Source organism: Apteryx mantelli, chromosome 19 (assembly GCF_036417845.1).
Source record: "Apteryx mantelli isolate bAptMan1 chromosome 19, bAptMan1.hap1, whole genome shotgun sequence".
Classification (NCBI taxonomy): Eukaryota; Metazoa; Chordata; class Aves; order Apterygiformes; family Apterygidae; genus Apteryx; species Apteryx mantelli.
Genome location: NC_089996.1, coordinates 16,175,146 through 16,191,993, shown reverse-complemented (window position 1 = coordinate 16,191,993; position 16,848 = coordinate 16,175,146). Strand labels below are relative to the sequence as shown.

Genomic DNA, 16,848 nt, shown 5'->3' with positions numbered 1-16,848 from the left:
TCTGGGCGTGCACGACGGTGAGGCCGGTGCACGGGGCCGCGGATGGTGCTGGTCCAGCGGGTTTATTGCTAGTGACAGAATGGGAGCAGGGCCGCAGTCCCCGGTGCGTGCCAGGGCCGCGTGACCGAGGTGGGGGGCCGCGCGTTCGGCTCAGCCCGGGGGACGGGGGGCCTTTCCGGGTGAGACCCCGGGAAGCCACGCGACACCGCAGGCGCTGCCTGGCTTGCAATGCTGACAGGGCAGGTCCCTGCCGGTGCTCGGGGACGCGGCTCTGTCCTGCTGGGTGCCAGCACCGCAGAGCAGGTCTGCGGGCATCACCCGGCAATGCTCAGAGCACTCAGGGTGCAATGAAAACCACGCGGGATCTGTCCCTTGCTCGTGGGGCAATCGGGCACAGCACGAAGGCCACGTTCAGCTCCATCTTTGGAGTCTCCCTGCTTCCTCCCCGGCCGAGCAGCGAGCCCTGGTGTGAGGGGGTTAAGCCGGCGTGCGGGGCAGCCCCAGCAAGCCCCCCGCTCCCAGGAGCTGCCGGCCAGCTGCTCCCCCGGCGGCGGCGGCACCGGGGGCTAACGGCAGAGAAGCAGATGTCGGGCAGGGAGGCAATGACGGGGGCTTGAGCACGGCCGGGCGACGGGGGCCCAGGGCCGAGCCGCCTGCAGCTGGGCTGCAGCACCAGGCAATCGTGGCTGCAAATTGAGATCAGATGTGAGCGGCTCCGTGCTCTAAATGCAGGGCTCGGGGCTGCAGCCCGGCTCAGGTTTGCTCCGGCTCGGGGAGGAGGCAGGTTTTGCAGTGCGGCTGGGGCCTAGGTTGGCTGCGGCGCTCCTTTGGGGGGAACGAGGCCGCGGGGACCCCACCGCTGCTGCCACCGCCGCGCTCCCTGCCTGCACCGTGCCGGGGCTCAGCTGCGCTCGCGGGAGCAGCCGTGATGCAGGAGCTGGTGGCCGGAGTGGAGAAGATCAGGTTTGACTTGGAGGCTGATGTGGAGCAGCAGAGAGGAGCCCGGCTCCTGCCCTTCCCGGGTATGGACAGTAAGTTGGGGACAGGGCCACGTGGCTCCCGTCACTGTCCTCAGGGTGGGTGGGTGGCGAGGGGGCAGCGGCCGGGCTGGGCAGCCCGCGGGGCCGCGCTGGGGCCGCTGGCGAAGCTCTCCCTGCCCTGCTCTCGCCCGCAGAGCTGGGGGCGGCCGTCTGCGAGTTCTTCCGCCGGGGGCTGTGCTCCAAGGGTGAGTGCCTGGGATGGGGCCGGCTCTGCCGTGCGGGATCTGGGGATGCTGGGGGGCCCCCCCTCCACCCTACGACCTGCTCACATCCACGACCGCTTGCCTGGAATAACGGGTTGGTGGGTTTTGACCCAAAAGGCTGAAGTTGCCCAGACGTCTCCCTGATGCCCGAGTCCCTGGGGATCAGCGCTCCAACCCCCTTCGCAGCCGGGGAGGGCTTTGGTGGACACATGCAAGGCAATCGGAGGCTGGGGCAGTGCCCTATGCACCGCGGGGAGCCGGGGACCCCGGGCTGGGGGGGGTTTCAGGGCCTGACCCTTGTGCAAAGGGGCAGATCCCGGCTGCTCGAGGGACCATGGTGGGGGATGCTGGAGCGAGAAGCGATACCGGGGCAGGGGCCGGCTCTGATGCCGGGTCCGTGCCGCGGCCAGGCCTGCTGTGCCCCTTCCGGCACGTCAGCGGGGAGAAGACGGTGGTGTGCAAGCACTGGCTGCGGGGGCTGTGCAAGAAGGGCGACCAGTGCGACTTCCTGCACGAGTACGACGTGACCAAGATGCCCGAGTGCTACTTCTACTCCAAATTCGGTAGGTGCAGGAGAGACCCCCCCCCCCCCCAAGCCCAGGGACCCTGTCCCACAGCTGTGCCCCTCGGGTCTGGGCTCAAGCAATCGCCTGATGCCACCTCCTGTCTGCGGGAAGAAATGCCACCGGCATCTGCCTGGGGCCACTGTTTTCCTGGCCAAGCCTGGGATTGAGCCTGTCCTTCCCACGGCGGCGGCAGGGCCGGGCCCCTGCCTGTGCCCTCCCTGATGGGAAGCAGCAGCATCTCGATTTCAAAAATGGCTCAAAATGCTGCTTTAAGCATTTTCTGCTGTGTTTGACTTGGGTGAGCGTTGTCCCAAACCCATCGCTCCCACAGGTGAGTGCAGCAATAAGGAATGTCCCTTCCTGCACATCGACGCCACGGCCCGTGCCACCGGCTGTCCCTGGTACGACCGAGGCTTCTGCAGGCACGGTGAGCGCCCGCCCGTCCGTGCACTGGGGTGGTGCCGGGTGAGGGGGGGCTCCCTGCTCGCTCCCGCTGGGGGCGGCTGAAGCCCTATGGAGCCGAGGAGGAACGGGGCTGCTGGGGAAAGCCGGGCTCCCGAAATCCCTGCTGAGAGGGAGCCCAGCCTGGCAGCAACCCGGTCACAGCACCTGGGTCTGCTAACGGGGACCTCTCCTGTGCGTGGCAGGGCCCCTGTGCAAGTACAAGCACACCCGGCGGGTGCTGTGCGCCAACTACCTCGTCGGCTTCTGCCCAGAAGGACCCAAGTGCAAATTCATGCAGTACGTACGGGGCGGGCCGGAGGGAGTTTGGCACATGTCCAGCCCGGGGCAGCCAGGGGAACTGCCTCCTCTCTCCAGGCTATGGAGGTGGCTACAGCCCTTGCAGTGGCCGAGCCAAGGATGGACTCTGCGAGGCCCTTTGAGTCCTCATCTAAACCAAGTGAACCCCTCTTGGGTCTCTTTCCCTTCCAATGTGAGCTGCTGACCATGGGGTTTGCAGCTGAGCAGGCAGGGGATGTCCCAGACCCTGAGGGAGGGTCATGCCTGGCTGTCTCCAACCCCAGGACAGCCCTGTGAGGCTGTGGGAGACGGGATTTAGGGGGAATTTGGGGTGGATACTGTCCCTGTGTCCCAGGGAGTAACTGCCTGTCCTCTGTGTCCTCCTCTCTAGCCTCAAGGCCGGGCTGATGTGCAGCACCGATCAGACCAAGGTGATTCCTGTTCCTTCTTGAGCCAAAGCCCTTTTGCGCTGCCTGTTTGAGATGCTCAGAGCCTGGGGCTGCTCTGGAGCCTCAGCTGCGCTGGCAAAGGGTGTGAGCAAGCCCCAGCCTTTCTCCCAGCCAGTCAGAGACCTGGCAGCCTCAACGCACAGGCTTTATTTATGCACCTAAAGAAAACCAACTTCCTTTTGGGGTGTATGAGAGCCCCCCGAGCTCTTTATGGGGGGCTGGAGCTGTGGTCCCCTGACTTTTCCCAGCTCAGCTGCCATGAGCCTGTACCTTGGGTTCTCAGAGCTGTAAAACAGGCTGAGGTGTCCTTTCCTGGTGCTTGGGGCACTTGGAGCACCTGGAGCCTCATGCCAGGGTGCACTGAGCACTTGGCTTCCTGGAGCAGAAAGGAGGCTGTGTGACCCCGGCTTGGCCAGCCCAGCAAGGCAGCCTGCCCTCGGTCCCTTGTGCCCTGTGCTTCGGGGCGATGCTCGGACTGCTCTGGCCATGCAGCATTTGTTTTCCTTGCTCCTGCCTTCCCTGGCTCTCGGAGTGTGGGGATGGCAGCTGCCAGCTGCCCCTTCTGCCCCTTGTCCCCCCAGGGAGCTGACCGTCCTCGGCGGGTGGCGTGGCTGGGCCCGGCCGCTGGCAGGGAGAGCGACCGTGAGCACCTGCCACCTGCAGAGCCCCTGCTGCTGGCCACCAGCGCTACCCAGCACGCGGTGATGCAGCCACAGGAGGCCAGCAGCTGCCCCCCGGGCCCGCAGCGCCTGCTCGAGCAAGTCACCTGCTTCAAGGTGAGTGTTTTGGGGATGGGGAGGCCTCCTGTGGTGGGAGAAATGGTCTTGCCTTGGAGGGAGGGTAAAGCATTATGGTGAGGGGTAGTCCAAGGTGTGGGCACTCCGCTCTCAGCCAGGAAGGGTTCCCACAGCTCTCAAAACAGCACTCTTGAGACATCTGTGTCCTCCCTGTGCTGGCCTGTTTCTGGCTAATGAGCCCATCTTCAGATGCATTTCAGAGCTCCCTTCGCCTCCAGGGCTGGCTAGCAGCTTCCTCCCCTGACAGCTGAGGTGTGAACTGGCAGGAAGGAAGATTGTACTTGGGTCAAAATACTCTGACTGCAAGGGATGGTGGGGAGGGTTGAAGAGGCATCTTTGACAGCAGACACTCGGCACGCAGGGAAATAGCCTCAGAGGGCAATGAGCCCCTCGTGCCTCTCTGGGGCAGGGATTTGCTGCAGGAAGGGTCTTTGGCACAGCTTGTACCTACCAGAGGCAGCCCAAGTGAGGCACTGCTCCATTAGCCTTGAAATGATGGGACAAGGAATGTGTGATTAAAACATGGGCAGGGTTTATCTAAAACAACTGATGTCTCTTCCTGCCCCCTCTCCAGTGTGGACAGAAAGGTCACTATGCCAATAAGTGTGGGAAGAGTCACCTGGAAATCCTGCTGGGGAAGTGACTTGAATGTTCCTGCAAGAAATGTGGAAGGAAGACGCACCATGAGGTGTAAAGTGTGGTGGAGTCAATGAGAAGGCAACTAGGACAGTGGTTTGACCAGAGAAGCCGGTTGCTTTTGCTCAGCACTGTCTCTCACAGATCTTTGCACAAGCAACAGAGGAGAAATCACGCTCCCTTAATGTAACTAAAATTGGACTCTTCACAGCTCTCACAGAGGCCACTGCCTCTTTCCCTCTTGCTCAGCTGGCAGATGGCTCACACTTTAGACTGGTGCAGTAGGGAGCTGTAATTATGCATTTACTAAACCACAGTTTTGAAGGGGTGTGAGAACAGCCTGTGCCAGGGTCCTGGGAAAATGAGGGTGTGGTGTGTTAGTCTCCAGAAGAGGGGGTGAGGAACACCATATTTGATGAGAACACGTGGTACCAAGTAGAAAAGGAAAATTCACAAGAGTTTTATTGCTAGCAAGAGGGAGTTCTTGATGAAACACCTCTGACACAACACTGTTGCATGTCACAGAATAAAAAGTTTAGATTTTTTCCTTGGCTGATTTTTTTTTTTTTTCAACCCTTCATGCCTGTAACCTCACCACCCCTTTTCCAGACATGACTTGTGATGGCAGGCTAGAACCAGCAGTCTCATAATTGTCCTTGTTTGTCTGGTGCAGACGTTGGTTTGCCCTTTGGGCACAACAGCTAATCCAATGGATTTTCTTCCTCCAGAAATAGGGTGCTGCATTGCAAATGCTGCTGCTTTAATGCCTTCACAGAGGTGCTTCCTGCAGCTGCCTTGGAGAGCCTGGGAGCCCCGTCGGTGCAATGCTGTTTGCAAAGCAGGGGCTGGGGCCCCTTTGCTGAATGGCTCTGCAGGGACCACCCTTCTCTAGTGATGAATCTGCAGCAAACACCATCTTGCCTACTGTGGAGAGGGTAAGTAAGGGGTACAGCAGAGCACAGCCCACCTAACTTGGAGCGGGAATGTTATTCTACCCTAATTGCTCTTTCCCATGATCAGTTACAAACCTTATCGCTGAATACTTGTTAATTCTACACTTGTGTTGTAGTGCATTTATATCAACAGCCCAGGTCAATGAGCTATCCTGTCCCTGGAATATCCAGTGAGAGATTCAGGTGTCTGCCAACTAAAGGAATTCTTCTGCATCTAGATCTGAGGGGCTGCCCTACCACTTTCTTGCTGTTCAGGTACTAAATACTGTCTGACCCCCAGATCAGTGAATGCAGACTGTTACTGTCAGTTATCTCCTTATTTGCAGGAGGATAATTGAAAAGCATTCCTTCCAGCATCAGAAACTTAACAGCTTGTCTCTGATGGAAAATGGGCCTCATCTTGAATCCCTGCTGGGATGCCAGTCCTAAGCCCTAGTGCTGAATCCCAGTCAAATCTTTGCAACTGTTCCCTGGGTGCCGTTCCAGCTTCTTCAGTGGTACTTGCGCCAGCAATTACGCTCTAGCAAAACAAAACAAAGTGACAACATCAGTGTTAGCACAGTGCTATGCGCAGGGATGATGTGACAATGAGCAGGAGTCTGACTACAGCCTTCTCTGTAGATATGCTGTACATGTAAGAGCAAGTCCTGCTGGAGATACTATACAAACATCAACAAATCCCTTGAGTCACTTGTGAGTAAATCCAGGGAATGGGTCATGCCCTGCGTAGGATCATCACCTCCCTTTGCTTTGCACAGGGTTCAAGAGGGCTCCTGAGTGTCCCTGGTCCTCTCCAGGGAGAGGATTATGAGCTGTGAATCCAGCAACTGTCATCACCACCTTTATTAATTAAACTCCTCTACCTACCTAAGCTGCTTAGCTTAGCAATTCCCTAAGCAATAGATAAGTAACAACATTCAGTTCTCTGCCAGGACAGAATTCTGTTCCCTGAGCTCTGATATTTGTTTCAATTGTAAAGTATTTAAATGATTTCAGAGAATTAACATAAATGGCAAACAGACTATCCACCTGCTGCAAAAGAAGGAATTAGCTGAAATAAGACAAATACGAAGAAGGAAACCTTACTTATGTGCTGATAGTTCCAGCCATAGCTGAGGACACAGTATCCAGCCAGGAGCATGGAAATTCCAGCTGTTCCACCCCTCTTCACATTGATGTATTTGTTGCAGTAGCTGTTCCAAGCTGTTGGAATAGAAATACAAGGGCCAAACCACCTACTGGTCTCAAGGAGCTCACTGGTTCTTGTACATTTCCAAAATCAAATGGCTGGGTCTACTGTTTCACTTCTTTATAAAAGCTCAGACTGGCAGCTTGGACCAGGCTGCAGCAGCATGTTAGCAGGTACATTAACTAGGTAAGTGGGATGATTCTCCATTGACAGAACCAGTAACAGCCTTACCTTTCTGCACACCTCCAAGCAAGCTCTTGGGAGTAAAGTTGTAGGTGGCCAGCCACATGGGCAATTCCCCCAGCTTTACATCCATCAGGTGACATTCTGAGAGGGGAGCTATGAAATGAGAGATCAACATGGTCAAAAGTAGGAAAGCAAGGCCAATTTGTGCTGTGTTCACATTCCCTGCACTGGGTGGTGTGCACAGAGCTGGCCTCCAGCGCGGTTCCAAGTAACCGGGGCTAGGGATGGGTGGCTTGGAAAGGAACAGGGGATTTTCTCTCCCATGAAGCACATGAGTTGGCTTTGCCAGCCCAGCACTTTGTGAACCTGTCAAACGTGCAAGACCCTGACTCGATACTAAATGGAAACGCAAGCCCTTGGTTTTGCGGGGCTGCAGGGTCAGATGGATAAGCTCTAGGAGCCTTTTGGAGCAACCCGTGATAGCCTGGCAGTTTTGCTGTTTCTACCCCTCCTCTCTCATTCGCATCTGATGGTGCCATACACCTCTGCAGCAGGCTTCTGCCTCACGTTTTACCTCGCTTTCCTTCTGAGAAACCGCCCTTGGCCACCTCCGTTGCGACGGCCGCCTCCTCCCGGAGAGGCCTCACGACCAGGCCGCGGTAGCCGGGGTACAGGTCCGGGAACCACTCCAAGGCCAGGGCGCCCGCGGGGCCGCTCCCGCCGGGCCGCTGCGGCAGGCAGCTGGGCTGGCCGTGAGGGCCGGGGCGCGGGGGCTGGGCGGCAGCCAGCGCGGCGCCTCTCCTCGCGGGCCCGGGCACCGCGGCCATCTGCTTCTCGCGCTCCGCCAGCCTCCGCGCGCCGCTGAGGTAATTCTTGGACGCGCCCGCGCCGCGCTCCGCCGGCGGCAGATGGCGGCCGCCGGGGAGCGAGGCCGCAGGGGCCGCGTCGCCCTCCAGGCGCGGCCGCGGCTGCTCTGTGACTACGTCCGCCGGGGCCCGCGGCGCGGCCTTGCAGTGCGGCAGGTGGGCGCGGAGCCGCTTGAAGGGGCGGCGGCAGTGCGGGCACAGCCCCGGGCCCGGCGGCGGCGGCGGCGGCGCCGCCATGACGGCAGGCCTCCACCGGCGGGAGGGAGGGGGCGGGGGCCTCTCCCGTCAGGGCGGCGCAGCGCGCATGCGCGCCCGCTCCGCCCACTCGCGCGCGCGGTGACGCAGCGGGAGGGGGTGGGGCCCGCCGGCAGGGCGCCGGCGCGGAGGCCGGAGGGGCGCGGGCGGCGCGCATGCGCAGGAGGCGGGGACGCCGGAAGCGGCGGTGGGAGCCGAGCGGGGGGGACGCGGCTGCTCAGCGGCGGCGGCGGGCCGCGACGCGACGCGACCTACGGCGGCTTCTTCCCTCCTTTCTTCCCTTCCTCCCTCTCGCCTGGTCCGGTCCGGTCCGGTCCGGTCCTGTCTAGCTCGCCATGAGCTGCCGGCAGCCGCTGCCGAGCGAGCGCGGAGCGAGGCAGAGGTGAGGCGAGGAGAGGAGCCGGCGGTGGGGGAGGGGAGCGGCGCCTGAGGCGGCGGCTTGGGGGAGGGGCGGGCAGGGCCCCAGGGCTGGGGGGGGGTCGGTTTGGGGGCGTGGGGGAGGGGCGGGAAGACTCCCTGGGCTGCGGGGGAGCGGGCAGGGCTCCTTGGGCTGGGGGGGGCTCGATTTGGGGGACGCGGGGGAGGGGCGGGCAGGCCCCCCGCGTTGGGGGGCGGGCTTGGTTTGGGAGGCGTGAGGGAGGGGTGGGCAGGGTCCCCCGGGCGGGGGGGGCTCGGTTTGGGGGCGTGGGGGAGGGGCGGGCAGGGCCTCGGGTTGGAGGGACTGGTTTGGGGGCGCGGGGGAGGGGCGGGGAAGCCCCCCCGGACTGGGGGGGGGAGGTGACGCCAGGGCCCCCGGGTTGGGGGGGGCTTATTTTGCGGGGGGAGAGGAGCCCCACAGGGAGGTTTTGGGGTGGGAGGGCAGGCTAGCAGGCAGGCAGAAAGGGCCCCCCCCCGGGGGGGGGCTGCAAGTCTTGGGGGGATTGGTGGAATCGGGGGAAGCAGGGAGGGAAACCCTGCTCCTAGGACAGGGAGAGGCTGGAGGGCTGTAGTGGACGCTGCAGGGGTGGCGGAGGGAGGAGGTAGCTCCTGGCCTGTAGGCACTGACCAAGTACCGGCAGCTGAGGCTGCTGCTGAAGCCTTTCTGTAAGCAAAAGTCCAGCTGTAAATATCTTATTTGAGTCAGTTTAGTGTTTATATATATATTACTTTTAAAAACCAAAATAGCTCCATTCTAGATTTTGTGTAGTACCCAACACACTGAAGTCCATAGCTCTGTGGTGTTTGTATGGTGGGGAAAAATGACTTGATACTACTATTAAACTTCTGCTAATGCTGAGAGATGTCAGTTTACAACAATTTTGCTGTTATCTCTAAGCTGCTATGAAGCAGCACTGATGTCATAAGAGGATGGCAAATGCATGCGAAACAGTGAAGGACTGGTCTTTTAGGTGGTGTTTTCCAACACCTTAATTGCAAAGCTTTCATTCACCAGCAAAAATAACATTGTTGAGGAATGTCTTGACTTCAAATGCTGTGAGAATTGAGAGACTGAAGGAAGTCATCGTAGACACTAATTGTAGACTCATGTAAACAAGATGAACTTAATTGAGTATTTATTGAAAATGTAGTTACTGCTACTCTTCCTGAGTGCTTTTCTTAGCCAGTCAGATGTCATTCAAAACCCAAGGTGTATTTTTAGAAGTGTCTGAGTACTGAGCAGTGGCAAGGCTGAGAATTGTCAAAGGAGTTTACTTAGAAAGATGCTTATCACTAGTTTTGATGGCAGATATGAATCCATGTCTCTTAAAGTGATATGAAAATTTCATCCTGGCTCCTTTGTGAGAAAGGTCATAGTTGCTCTCTACAGAGTAAAAAGAAAACTACAAAGAGAATATGAAAGGCCACAGTAGATTAAAGGTTTAGAAGGATCCTTCATTAGTTTATCAATTTTTCATACTTTTATTGCAGACTCACTTTTAGAAAACAAAATAGAAGGTAAATCAGTGGGCTGCTAATATATTTTTTTTTCCTCCTTTCTACCACAATTTTCTTCAGGAAGAGGAGGCGGAATGGTAATGAAGATGACAGTCACATTCCCCAGACAAAGCGTAGTACCAGAAATACTGTCCTTCAGGACTCTTGGGACACTGAGGTGAGAGGCTGTTCAGGCAAATTGAGTTTCTTTTAATGCTGCATTTAAATTATGGTTGGAATATTGCATGAGATTTCATTCACAGAGAGCTGCTAATGAAAACACAAGTTTTGCATTGTATAAGAGGCCCTGAGGCTTAGCTCAGTGATGTACTTCAAAGACTGGAATCTGTAAAATATAGTTTGGAAATCAGCATGTTTTCCAATGAATGTGCCTATCTTTTGCTTGAATGGTTCTGTTAATATATTTCAGCTATTGATGTATAGTACCCAAAATGACTATGCAAGGAAAGCATTTACTGCCATTTTTAGTTTTGCTGTCTCAAATCAGGTGTAATGTATCCAGAACCAAACAGTGGATTACAAGTGCATGTGGTCACTTTGCCTGGCTGCATACTCTTCCACCTTTGTATTTACTTATAATAACATACGTAGTAGGAAGTGAAAATGCACTTCGCCATTACAATGGAACTCTGACTACTGTGATATACAAAGTGCCCCTTGCAACCAATAGCACTTGTTTGATCTTTGAAAAACGTTCAGCAGTTTAAGCAAGACTTGCTCATTCAAAGCTGAAGGACTTGAACTCAAGCTATCTGGTTTCTGTTTGTCTTTGCTATGATCTTTTGTTGGACTGGGATAAATTCTTATCATTTTCTCTCTGGTCTCCCTGGCTGTTCTACAGCATAAGTAGTTATTTAAATTGCCAGAATATTGTGAAGTCAATTGGGAAGTGCTATCTGATGGAAGTGGGCACTGAGTTATGTCCAGAATTGGTCGCTCATATGGCAGGTGCTCTATGAAGGTACAGTTTGCTAGCTTTGATAGTTTGTTTTTGTTTTTGTTTTTTATGCTGATTTCCAAACTGTGCTGCCCAGTTTTCTAAATTGTTCCAAGTATTAATCATCTGAAAATTCACTATACAGCTTTCTAGTTAGCAATGTGTCTCTGTTGCAATGTGATGATGAAAAGAGCACGGAGTTAGGAGGCTCCTTCCTGGTTTGTGTCCCTGGAAGTTAATGAGATATATTTCTTTGAAATTTTTAAAAAATAGGGTTAGTGTTCTTTTGTGTAGCCCTCTCGCTCTGAAGGCTGGTTGCAATGAGTAATTATGAAGTATTGCAGTTATATGGAACTGTTAACTATACTTTGCTTGCACAAAATGTTGTGGGCTACATAACTTTGAGCAACCTGTCTTTTCTCTTTTGATAATGGCTTCAAAGCATACTTACATTCAAGATGATATGAAAATCTATATCCCATCACTCCTTTTGTCAGGAATACTTTTTTTTTTTTTTTTTAAACTAGTGCACCTTTAGAAGTGTCTGATGACAGTGACATTGTATGGAAAATGCTCTAACAGTTGAGATGTTCATCATGAAGGTATCTGCTGTGACAGAAAAACTGTCTTACGTTTCTGGTACCTGTATTACTGTTTTGGTAGAACTAACACTTGCTGGGATGAAGTTGTTGTTTGCTTCTTGGGTATAACGGGTAGAACATTAAATAGCTGCTTGCCATCTGACACTGAATCACTTGTCCAACAGGTTAAACACCTCTTCATGTGTAGAGTAGTTAATGGCTAAACAAGCTTTATGGCGGGAGGAGGAAGAATTTAGTATGGAACAAGGGATTGAAGTAGGAGTAATGAAATTAAGAATATCAGGAAAAACCTTAATGGTGAGTGGCAGAAGCACCTTTGCTTGTCATATAAACACTTGACGTTTGACTGGGCAAAGCCGCTAAACTGCAGAAATGGAAATAGTCTTGTAGTAGCCACACAAGAGTGAATGACCTTAACTCTGTCCTTAACTGCTGATTTGTTTGGGTTGCCTGCAAGAACAGCATGGATATGAGCTGCCTGCCATGCCGCCAGCGAAATCAGTGCAAAGTTGAATTGCTGAAGCTAACATTAAGAGTACTGCTTCATGCATGCACCTGTGCTGTAAAAGTGTTTTTAACATATTAAACCCTGATGTGCAGGCAAGTAGAATTTCTTACTGTTGATGCTGGATCGGAGGAATGTGCTTGCTGGACACAGAGTCTTAGAAAAATCAATGTTCCCTTTCTCTAGGGAACAAAATTCACAATGTCTTCTACTGATGAATAGAGCTTTATTTTTTTTTCTATTTGCTTGTTTTCTTGTAATGTTGGATTACTGAATTGAGCATGCCCAGAAACTCAAACTGTGAGATTCAATCACTGTTATTCCAATGTATCTTTAAGGAATTCCTGTGCCAAATGGAGAAATTCTTATGCTTATAGTGCACAAGTGTTTCCAATTCATGTCACTTTGAAATTGTTGGCCATTTGTAACACTTTTATTTAGTTTCCTGGTAGTTTGTCATTTACAAAGGCAGCTCTTGCAGATTAAAAATCCTCACCAGCTGTAGAATATTGAAATAAGAGTAAAAGTGTGTGTGTGGGGGGGGAGGTGGGGGCGGCATTTTATAACTTTAAAGAGTACATGAGAAAAGAACTGCTTTTCATTTGAGGGCATAGGTACATCTGCCATTTGTGAAACATGTTGGCTAAAGTACCGATTTGTTTTGCCTGCCTTCAGTTGAAAGTTGGCAATTTTATTCATATTCAGCTTGACTTAATTGAGAACATAATCTCAGTATGAAAATCAGGCAGCTTTGTTACTAAAACTGAACTTGGTTTATGGCAGAATATCTCTTTCTGTTTTTTTCTTTCTCTTCAAAGATGACAGCAATATATGTAAAATGAGGGGATTTTTTTTGTCTTAGTGGCAGTTCAAATGTAGGCTGTTCTGTGATGTTATCCCTCCATGGTTTGCTTCTAGTCACGCTGCTCACATGAGCTAGATTTTTTGCAAAAGAGAATCACTGTTTTCTCCCATTGGATTGTCCTTTCATTCAGGGTAGACCGCATCCTTGACTTTGACTGACTCTTACAGGAGGGAGGCTGAGATTCTCTTCAGTATTAGCACTGTTTCTTGGCAGATTTTTATAAAGATGTGGGATTCCTGCTGTTCCTGAAGCAAACCATTCCCATACTTGTAGATGAAAACCACCATAAGGACGGCACTGAACTTCTACATTGCGGTTCAATCCATGAACATGCACATAAAGAAAAAGCTAGATGACTATACTGAATGCTAAATGCTAGCAAAGCAGTGCGCTTTCCACCCCATCTCATTTCCTGTTCAGCCTGTACTCCATCCTCTCCACTTACAAAGAGGTTAGCTTTGTTGTCTTCCTTAATGCTTGTTTACAAATTTAGCAAAAGCCCTTCCTCCTCTTAGTCATCTGCTTGCTCGTACATGAAGTTATGTAGAATCGTAGCAGATCCCATGAGATGCCTGCTGCAAGCAGCCACTCGGGGAATTATTAGAATGTGCAATTGTGCTCTGCACAACCCAGAGAATCACCAAGTAAAAGCCCTTTGCACTGTTTTTCCCTGGGAAGGAAGGGAGTCTTCAGTTTCTGGCTAATTCTTTTCCTTCCTGAATAACCTTCTTCTGTAAAACCTCATTTCTTAAGGTTCCTCTTTTGTTAGTCTGACTGAAGACGAGATTCCCCAGAGCCTAGAAATCAGCGGAGAGGGTTACTGACGCAGGACAAAAGTTGTTTATCTCAAAGCAGAGTTTTTGTCTAGCATTGCACCCGTGTCATTCTCTTCAAATATTACCCTAGTTAGGAAGGGTATTGCTGGTTTAAATTCTAATTAAAAACAGATTACTTCTCAGTTAAACTGATCTTGAAAGCTTTTGAGAGTAGCCAGGTCTAAATGGCTGTTTCTCAAGTTCCTGTGATTAGTGGTTGAGATGCTACATTACTGATCAGTGGATTAGTTAAAACATTTATCTGGTCTTTTATTTGGAAATTATTTAAAATTTTGCAACTACTCGGTGTGATGTTTAGAAGAGTTCATGAGCCAGATAAGCTTTGAAGATGCTCTTTCAATACTTAAGGTACTTAGAAGCCTTAATTGGGCTGCTTTCCTTTGCCCTTTCACTTAAAACATTGTTTCATTGTGTAGATAACTGTCGTTGCTGACATTATGACTTTAAGGATTCTTTTTTTGTCTAATTGTAGTCCAAATGCCTAACAGAATGTGCACCACAGCCTGGGGAAATGGTAGGTCTTTGACATGATTTGGGCAATAAATGGGTTTCACGTGCTAGTGAATTTTTGCATTAGAGAAATGGAAATAAAGAGGGTCTGATAAACCACATCTGTCAACAGCCTTAGATGCAGGAAGCACGTCCCAGGACACAATCTCTGTTTTTTTTAAAAAAAAAAAAAAAAAAAAAAGACGCAGAAAACAGTCATTACTAACAGCTCTAAAATGTTTGTTCTGTTAAAACATGAAACCTTAGTAGTAATTAATACTAGGTTCTCATTTCAATTTTTACCTTGATTTTCAGAAGGTGGCTGTAACGAAAAACAGTAAGGAACACAGACTAAAAGGAAACAAAGTGTCCTGTGCGGTGGGTTTCTCTCCAAGGCTGCTGTAACTTGTTAAGCGTAACAGTGCTGCATTTCAATATTTGCGCTTTTATGCAAAATGAGATAGTCTAGCATACATTATTTAGTGGCCCTTCTCTGTCCTTCTAGTGTTCTCTCCCTCTCTAGTATTAGTAGTATTAGGAAGAGTAGCTGGTTGCTCATGTAGTTACATCTGTTGCTTTCTTTTTCTTTTTTTTTCTTTTTGTGCTTTAATGCTAGCTGAATCTAACATGCAGCATGGTTGCAGCCTCAGCAAAGTTTTCTGGCTTGCTATACTACAACAGAACTAAAGCATTTCTGGTGCTTAGCAAAAAAAAAAAAAAAGGACATTTACTTTTGATTAGACAGTTGAATTCTCATGATCAATTGTGTAATCAGTGCTGTGGGACTTCCAGTCTGGCATTTTGGTCCATCTCAAATATTTATACAGAGTGGCTTCCTGGGCCTTTCTCGCTGGTTGTTGACAGACCTGCCAGGTGCAGTTTGCACCATTCTTCAGATTTTATTCCAAAGTGAGGCTTTCTGGATGTGGTGCAGACTGTTAAAATTACTGTTGACTTCTTTAAATTTGACTTCCTCTGCTGCAGCCACCAAGCTTTGACTTCTGTGGTTTTAGTTTAATACTTAAAGATGTTTATCTGCTGTCATTTATGCTGGCTGCTTTTTTGAATTTACACATTATGGGAGGAAGTAGTCACTTTCTCATTTTTAAGCACTTAAATCTTTCTAATATTGTTCTGAACAGCATATCACACTGTAATGAAATATTTCAGCTGTAACTAATGGAAGTCTTTCCTTAGCAGCCCTTAAAATGGTGTAAACAGTTTTATGTCTTTGAAACACTGAAAATCATGTCTTAGTGCTCTTCTAGTATTGTTACTATAAAATGTGTTTATCCTTCTAAATGCTGGTGAATGAGCCCTGTCCTCTTATGTGAGCTAAATCATGAGTTCTGTTTTCTGCACATGGAAGTATTTTGATGGCTGTCACTCTTTCACTGTAATGTCAAGTAAATTGATATAGAAAACTACAAGTTAATCTTTCAGTCCCAGTACTTATTGGGAAAATAGTAGCTGTATGTATATCAAGGTGTTCAAAGACTTAAAATGGGTATTGTGTTGCATTTATTTTTAACAGCCTGTTGCTTTGGATGCTTCAATTCACATTTTAGAAAAAATGACTTCTAGAAAGATGCTTTGCATGGTGCTTACCTAAACTGTCTGCTAGAACAGAACTGATGTGAAAAAACAGTACAGCTTTTTTCTAATGTCCTGCCTGCCTTTACTGACACATGCAATTCAGTAGAAATGTTCTTTATTTTCCAATTCTCGGATGGATTCAGCAAACTTCACTAGTGTTAATATGGGTCACGGGGGCAGAACTGGTGGGCCTAAAACCAAAAGATTGAAACTCAGTATATTGGAGGTCAGTGAACCTCAGGGTGAAAGCTTGTTCATCCCTTCAACTCCTTGTTGCTTTTCAGGTGTTGGCAAAATAAGTGAAGCAATGAATGCCAAGAAAGCACACTTGGTGGATGTACTTTAGTCCATCAGGCTGAATGTGAGCCTGAAAATGTGAAAGGGAGGGACTTATTCTAAAGGCAATTTACTTAACTGAGGTCTTTCACTGTGGACAGGAGAGAAAAATGTGTGTGTCATTTTGCTGTTAACATTCTCTTTGTGTCTCATAGTCCTCCAGCAGTGATAGCGGCAGCAGCAGCAGCAGTTGTAGTAGCAGTAGCATCAACAGTCCTGACAGAGCAAGTGGTCCAGAAACCAGCTTAAACCAGATAATTACAGGATCCAGTCCTGTCACCTCTCAGTCCTTCCATGAGCAATCTGCACTAAGTCAAGGTCCTTACTTCCACATCAACCAGATCCTGAAGGAGGCACACTTTCACAGCTTACAGAATCGGGGACGCCCTCCTACATGATGAACCAGCAGTTCCTTGCCTTCTGTGAAGGGACAGCACTGTGTAGATTTGATATTTCAACTTAAAGTTTGTTAAAATGGAATTGCACAAAACGCCTGTTGCCTTTTCAGTCTATATTTGAAATAACAGGTTAACAGGAAATTGTTTACTTGTGGTTTGCTGCACTATTGCAATGCAAAAGGGGCTTTGAAGCAATTTTTATAGGATTCTTTTTGGGGTGGTTATAAAGTACGTGTCAAGGTGAGACTGAGGAATCCACATCTGTATTATAGGGTTGCATAATGAGTCCAATTCCAGTTGACTGCCTAATCTGTTTGTTAGCAGTTTGTTGCTTTATGTAAAGTTCTTTCAAACATTCATCTTCAGTTTTATAAGTCTTTTTTAATTTCAATAAAATAGTAAAAAATTTCTTTGGCAAAATAATTTTTTAAAGGCATGATGCTAGTTAACTGATTGTTTAGAGTTAAA

The 16,848-nt window shown here is 50.2% G+C and overlaps 3 protein-coding genes across 5 annotated transcripts; 2 read left to right on the top strand and 1 right to left on the bottom strand.

The window, feature by feature from the left end:
• The first annotated feature begins 928 nt into the window (after positions 1-928).
• CPSF4L (cleavage and polyadenylation specific factor 4 like) lies at positions 929-4,439 on the top strand. Its single transcript, XM_067308636.1, has 7 exons — positions 929-1,031; positions 1,175-1,225; positions 1,654-1,806; positions 2,141-2,236; positions 2,457-2,554; positions 3,581-3,775; positions 4,371-4,439. Exons 1-7 carry the CDS (start codon positions 929-931, stop codon positions 4,437-4,439), a joined length of 765 nt encoding a protein of 254 aa, XP_067164737.1.
• Positions 4,440-4,868: 429 nt separating this feature from the next.
• On the bottom strand, positions 4,869-7,900 carry MTNAP1 (mitochondrial nucleoid associated protein 1). The gene is made up of 4 exons (XM_013948223.2): positions 7,335-7,900; positions 6,806-6,913; positions 6,472-6,588; positions 4,869-5,905 (listed from the first exon to the last, which is right to left on the bottom strand). The coding sequence occupies exons 1-4, from the start codon at positions 7,861-7,863 to the stop codon at positions 5,877-5,879; spliced, it is 783 nt and encodes a 260-aa protein (XP_013803677.2). The 5' UTR covers positions 7,864-7,900; the 3' UTR covers positions 4,869-5,876.
• A 160-nt stretch (positions 7,901-8,060) lies between these two features.
• On the top strand, positions 8,061-16,789 carry VCF1 (VCP nuclear cofactor family member 1). Of its 3 annotated transcripts, XM_067308579.1 has the most exons (5): positions 8,061-8,263; positions 9,877-9,973; positions 14,034-14,075; positions 14,366-14,428; positions 16,138-16,789. In XM_067308579.1, exons 1-5 carry the CDS (start codon positions 8,217-8,219, stop codon positions 16,378-16,380), a joined length of 492 nt encoding a protein of 163 aa, XP_067164680.1. In that variant the 5' UTR covers positions 8,061-8,216; the 3' UTR covers positions 16,381-16,789. The 3 variants fall into 3 exon arrangements, with proteins under 3 accessions (XP_067164680.1, XP_067164682.1, XP_067164683.1); XM_067308581.1 differs by lacking the exon at positions 14,034-14,075; XM_067308582.1 differs by lacking the exon at positions 14,366-14,428.
• Positions 16,790-16,848: the final 59 nt, after the last annotated feature.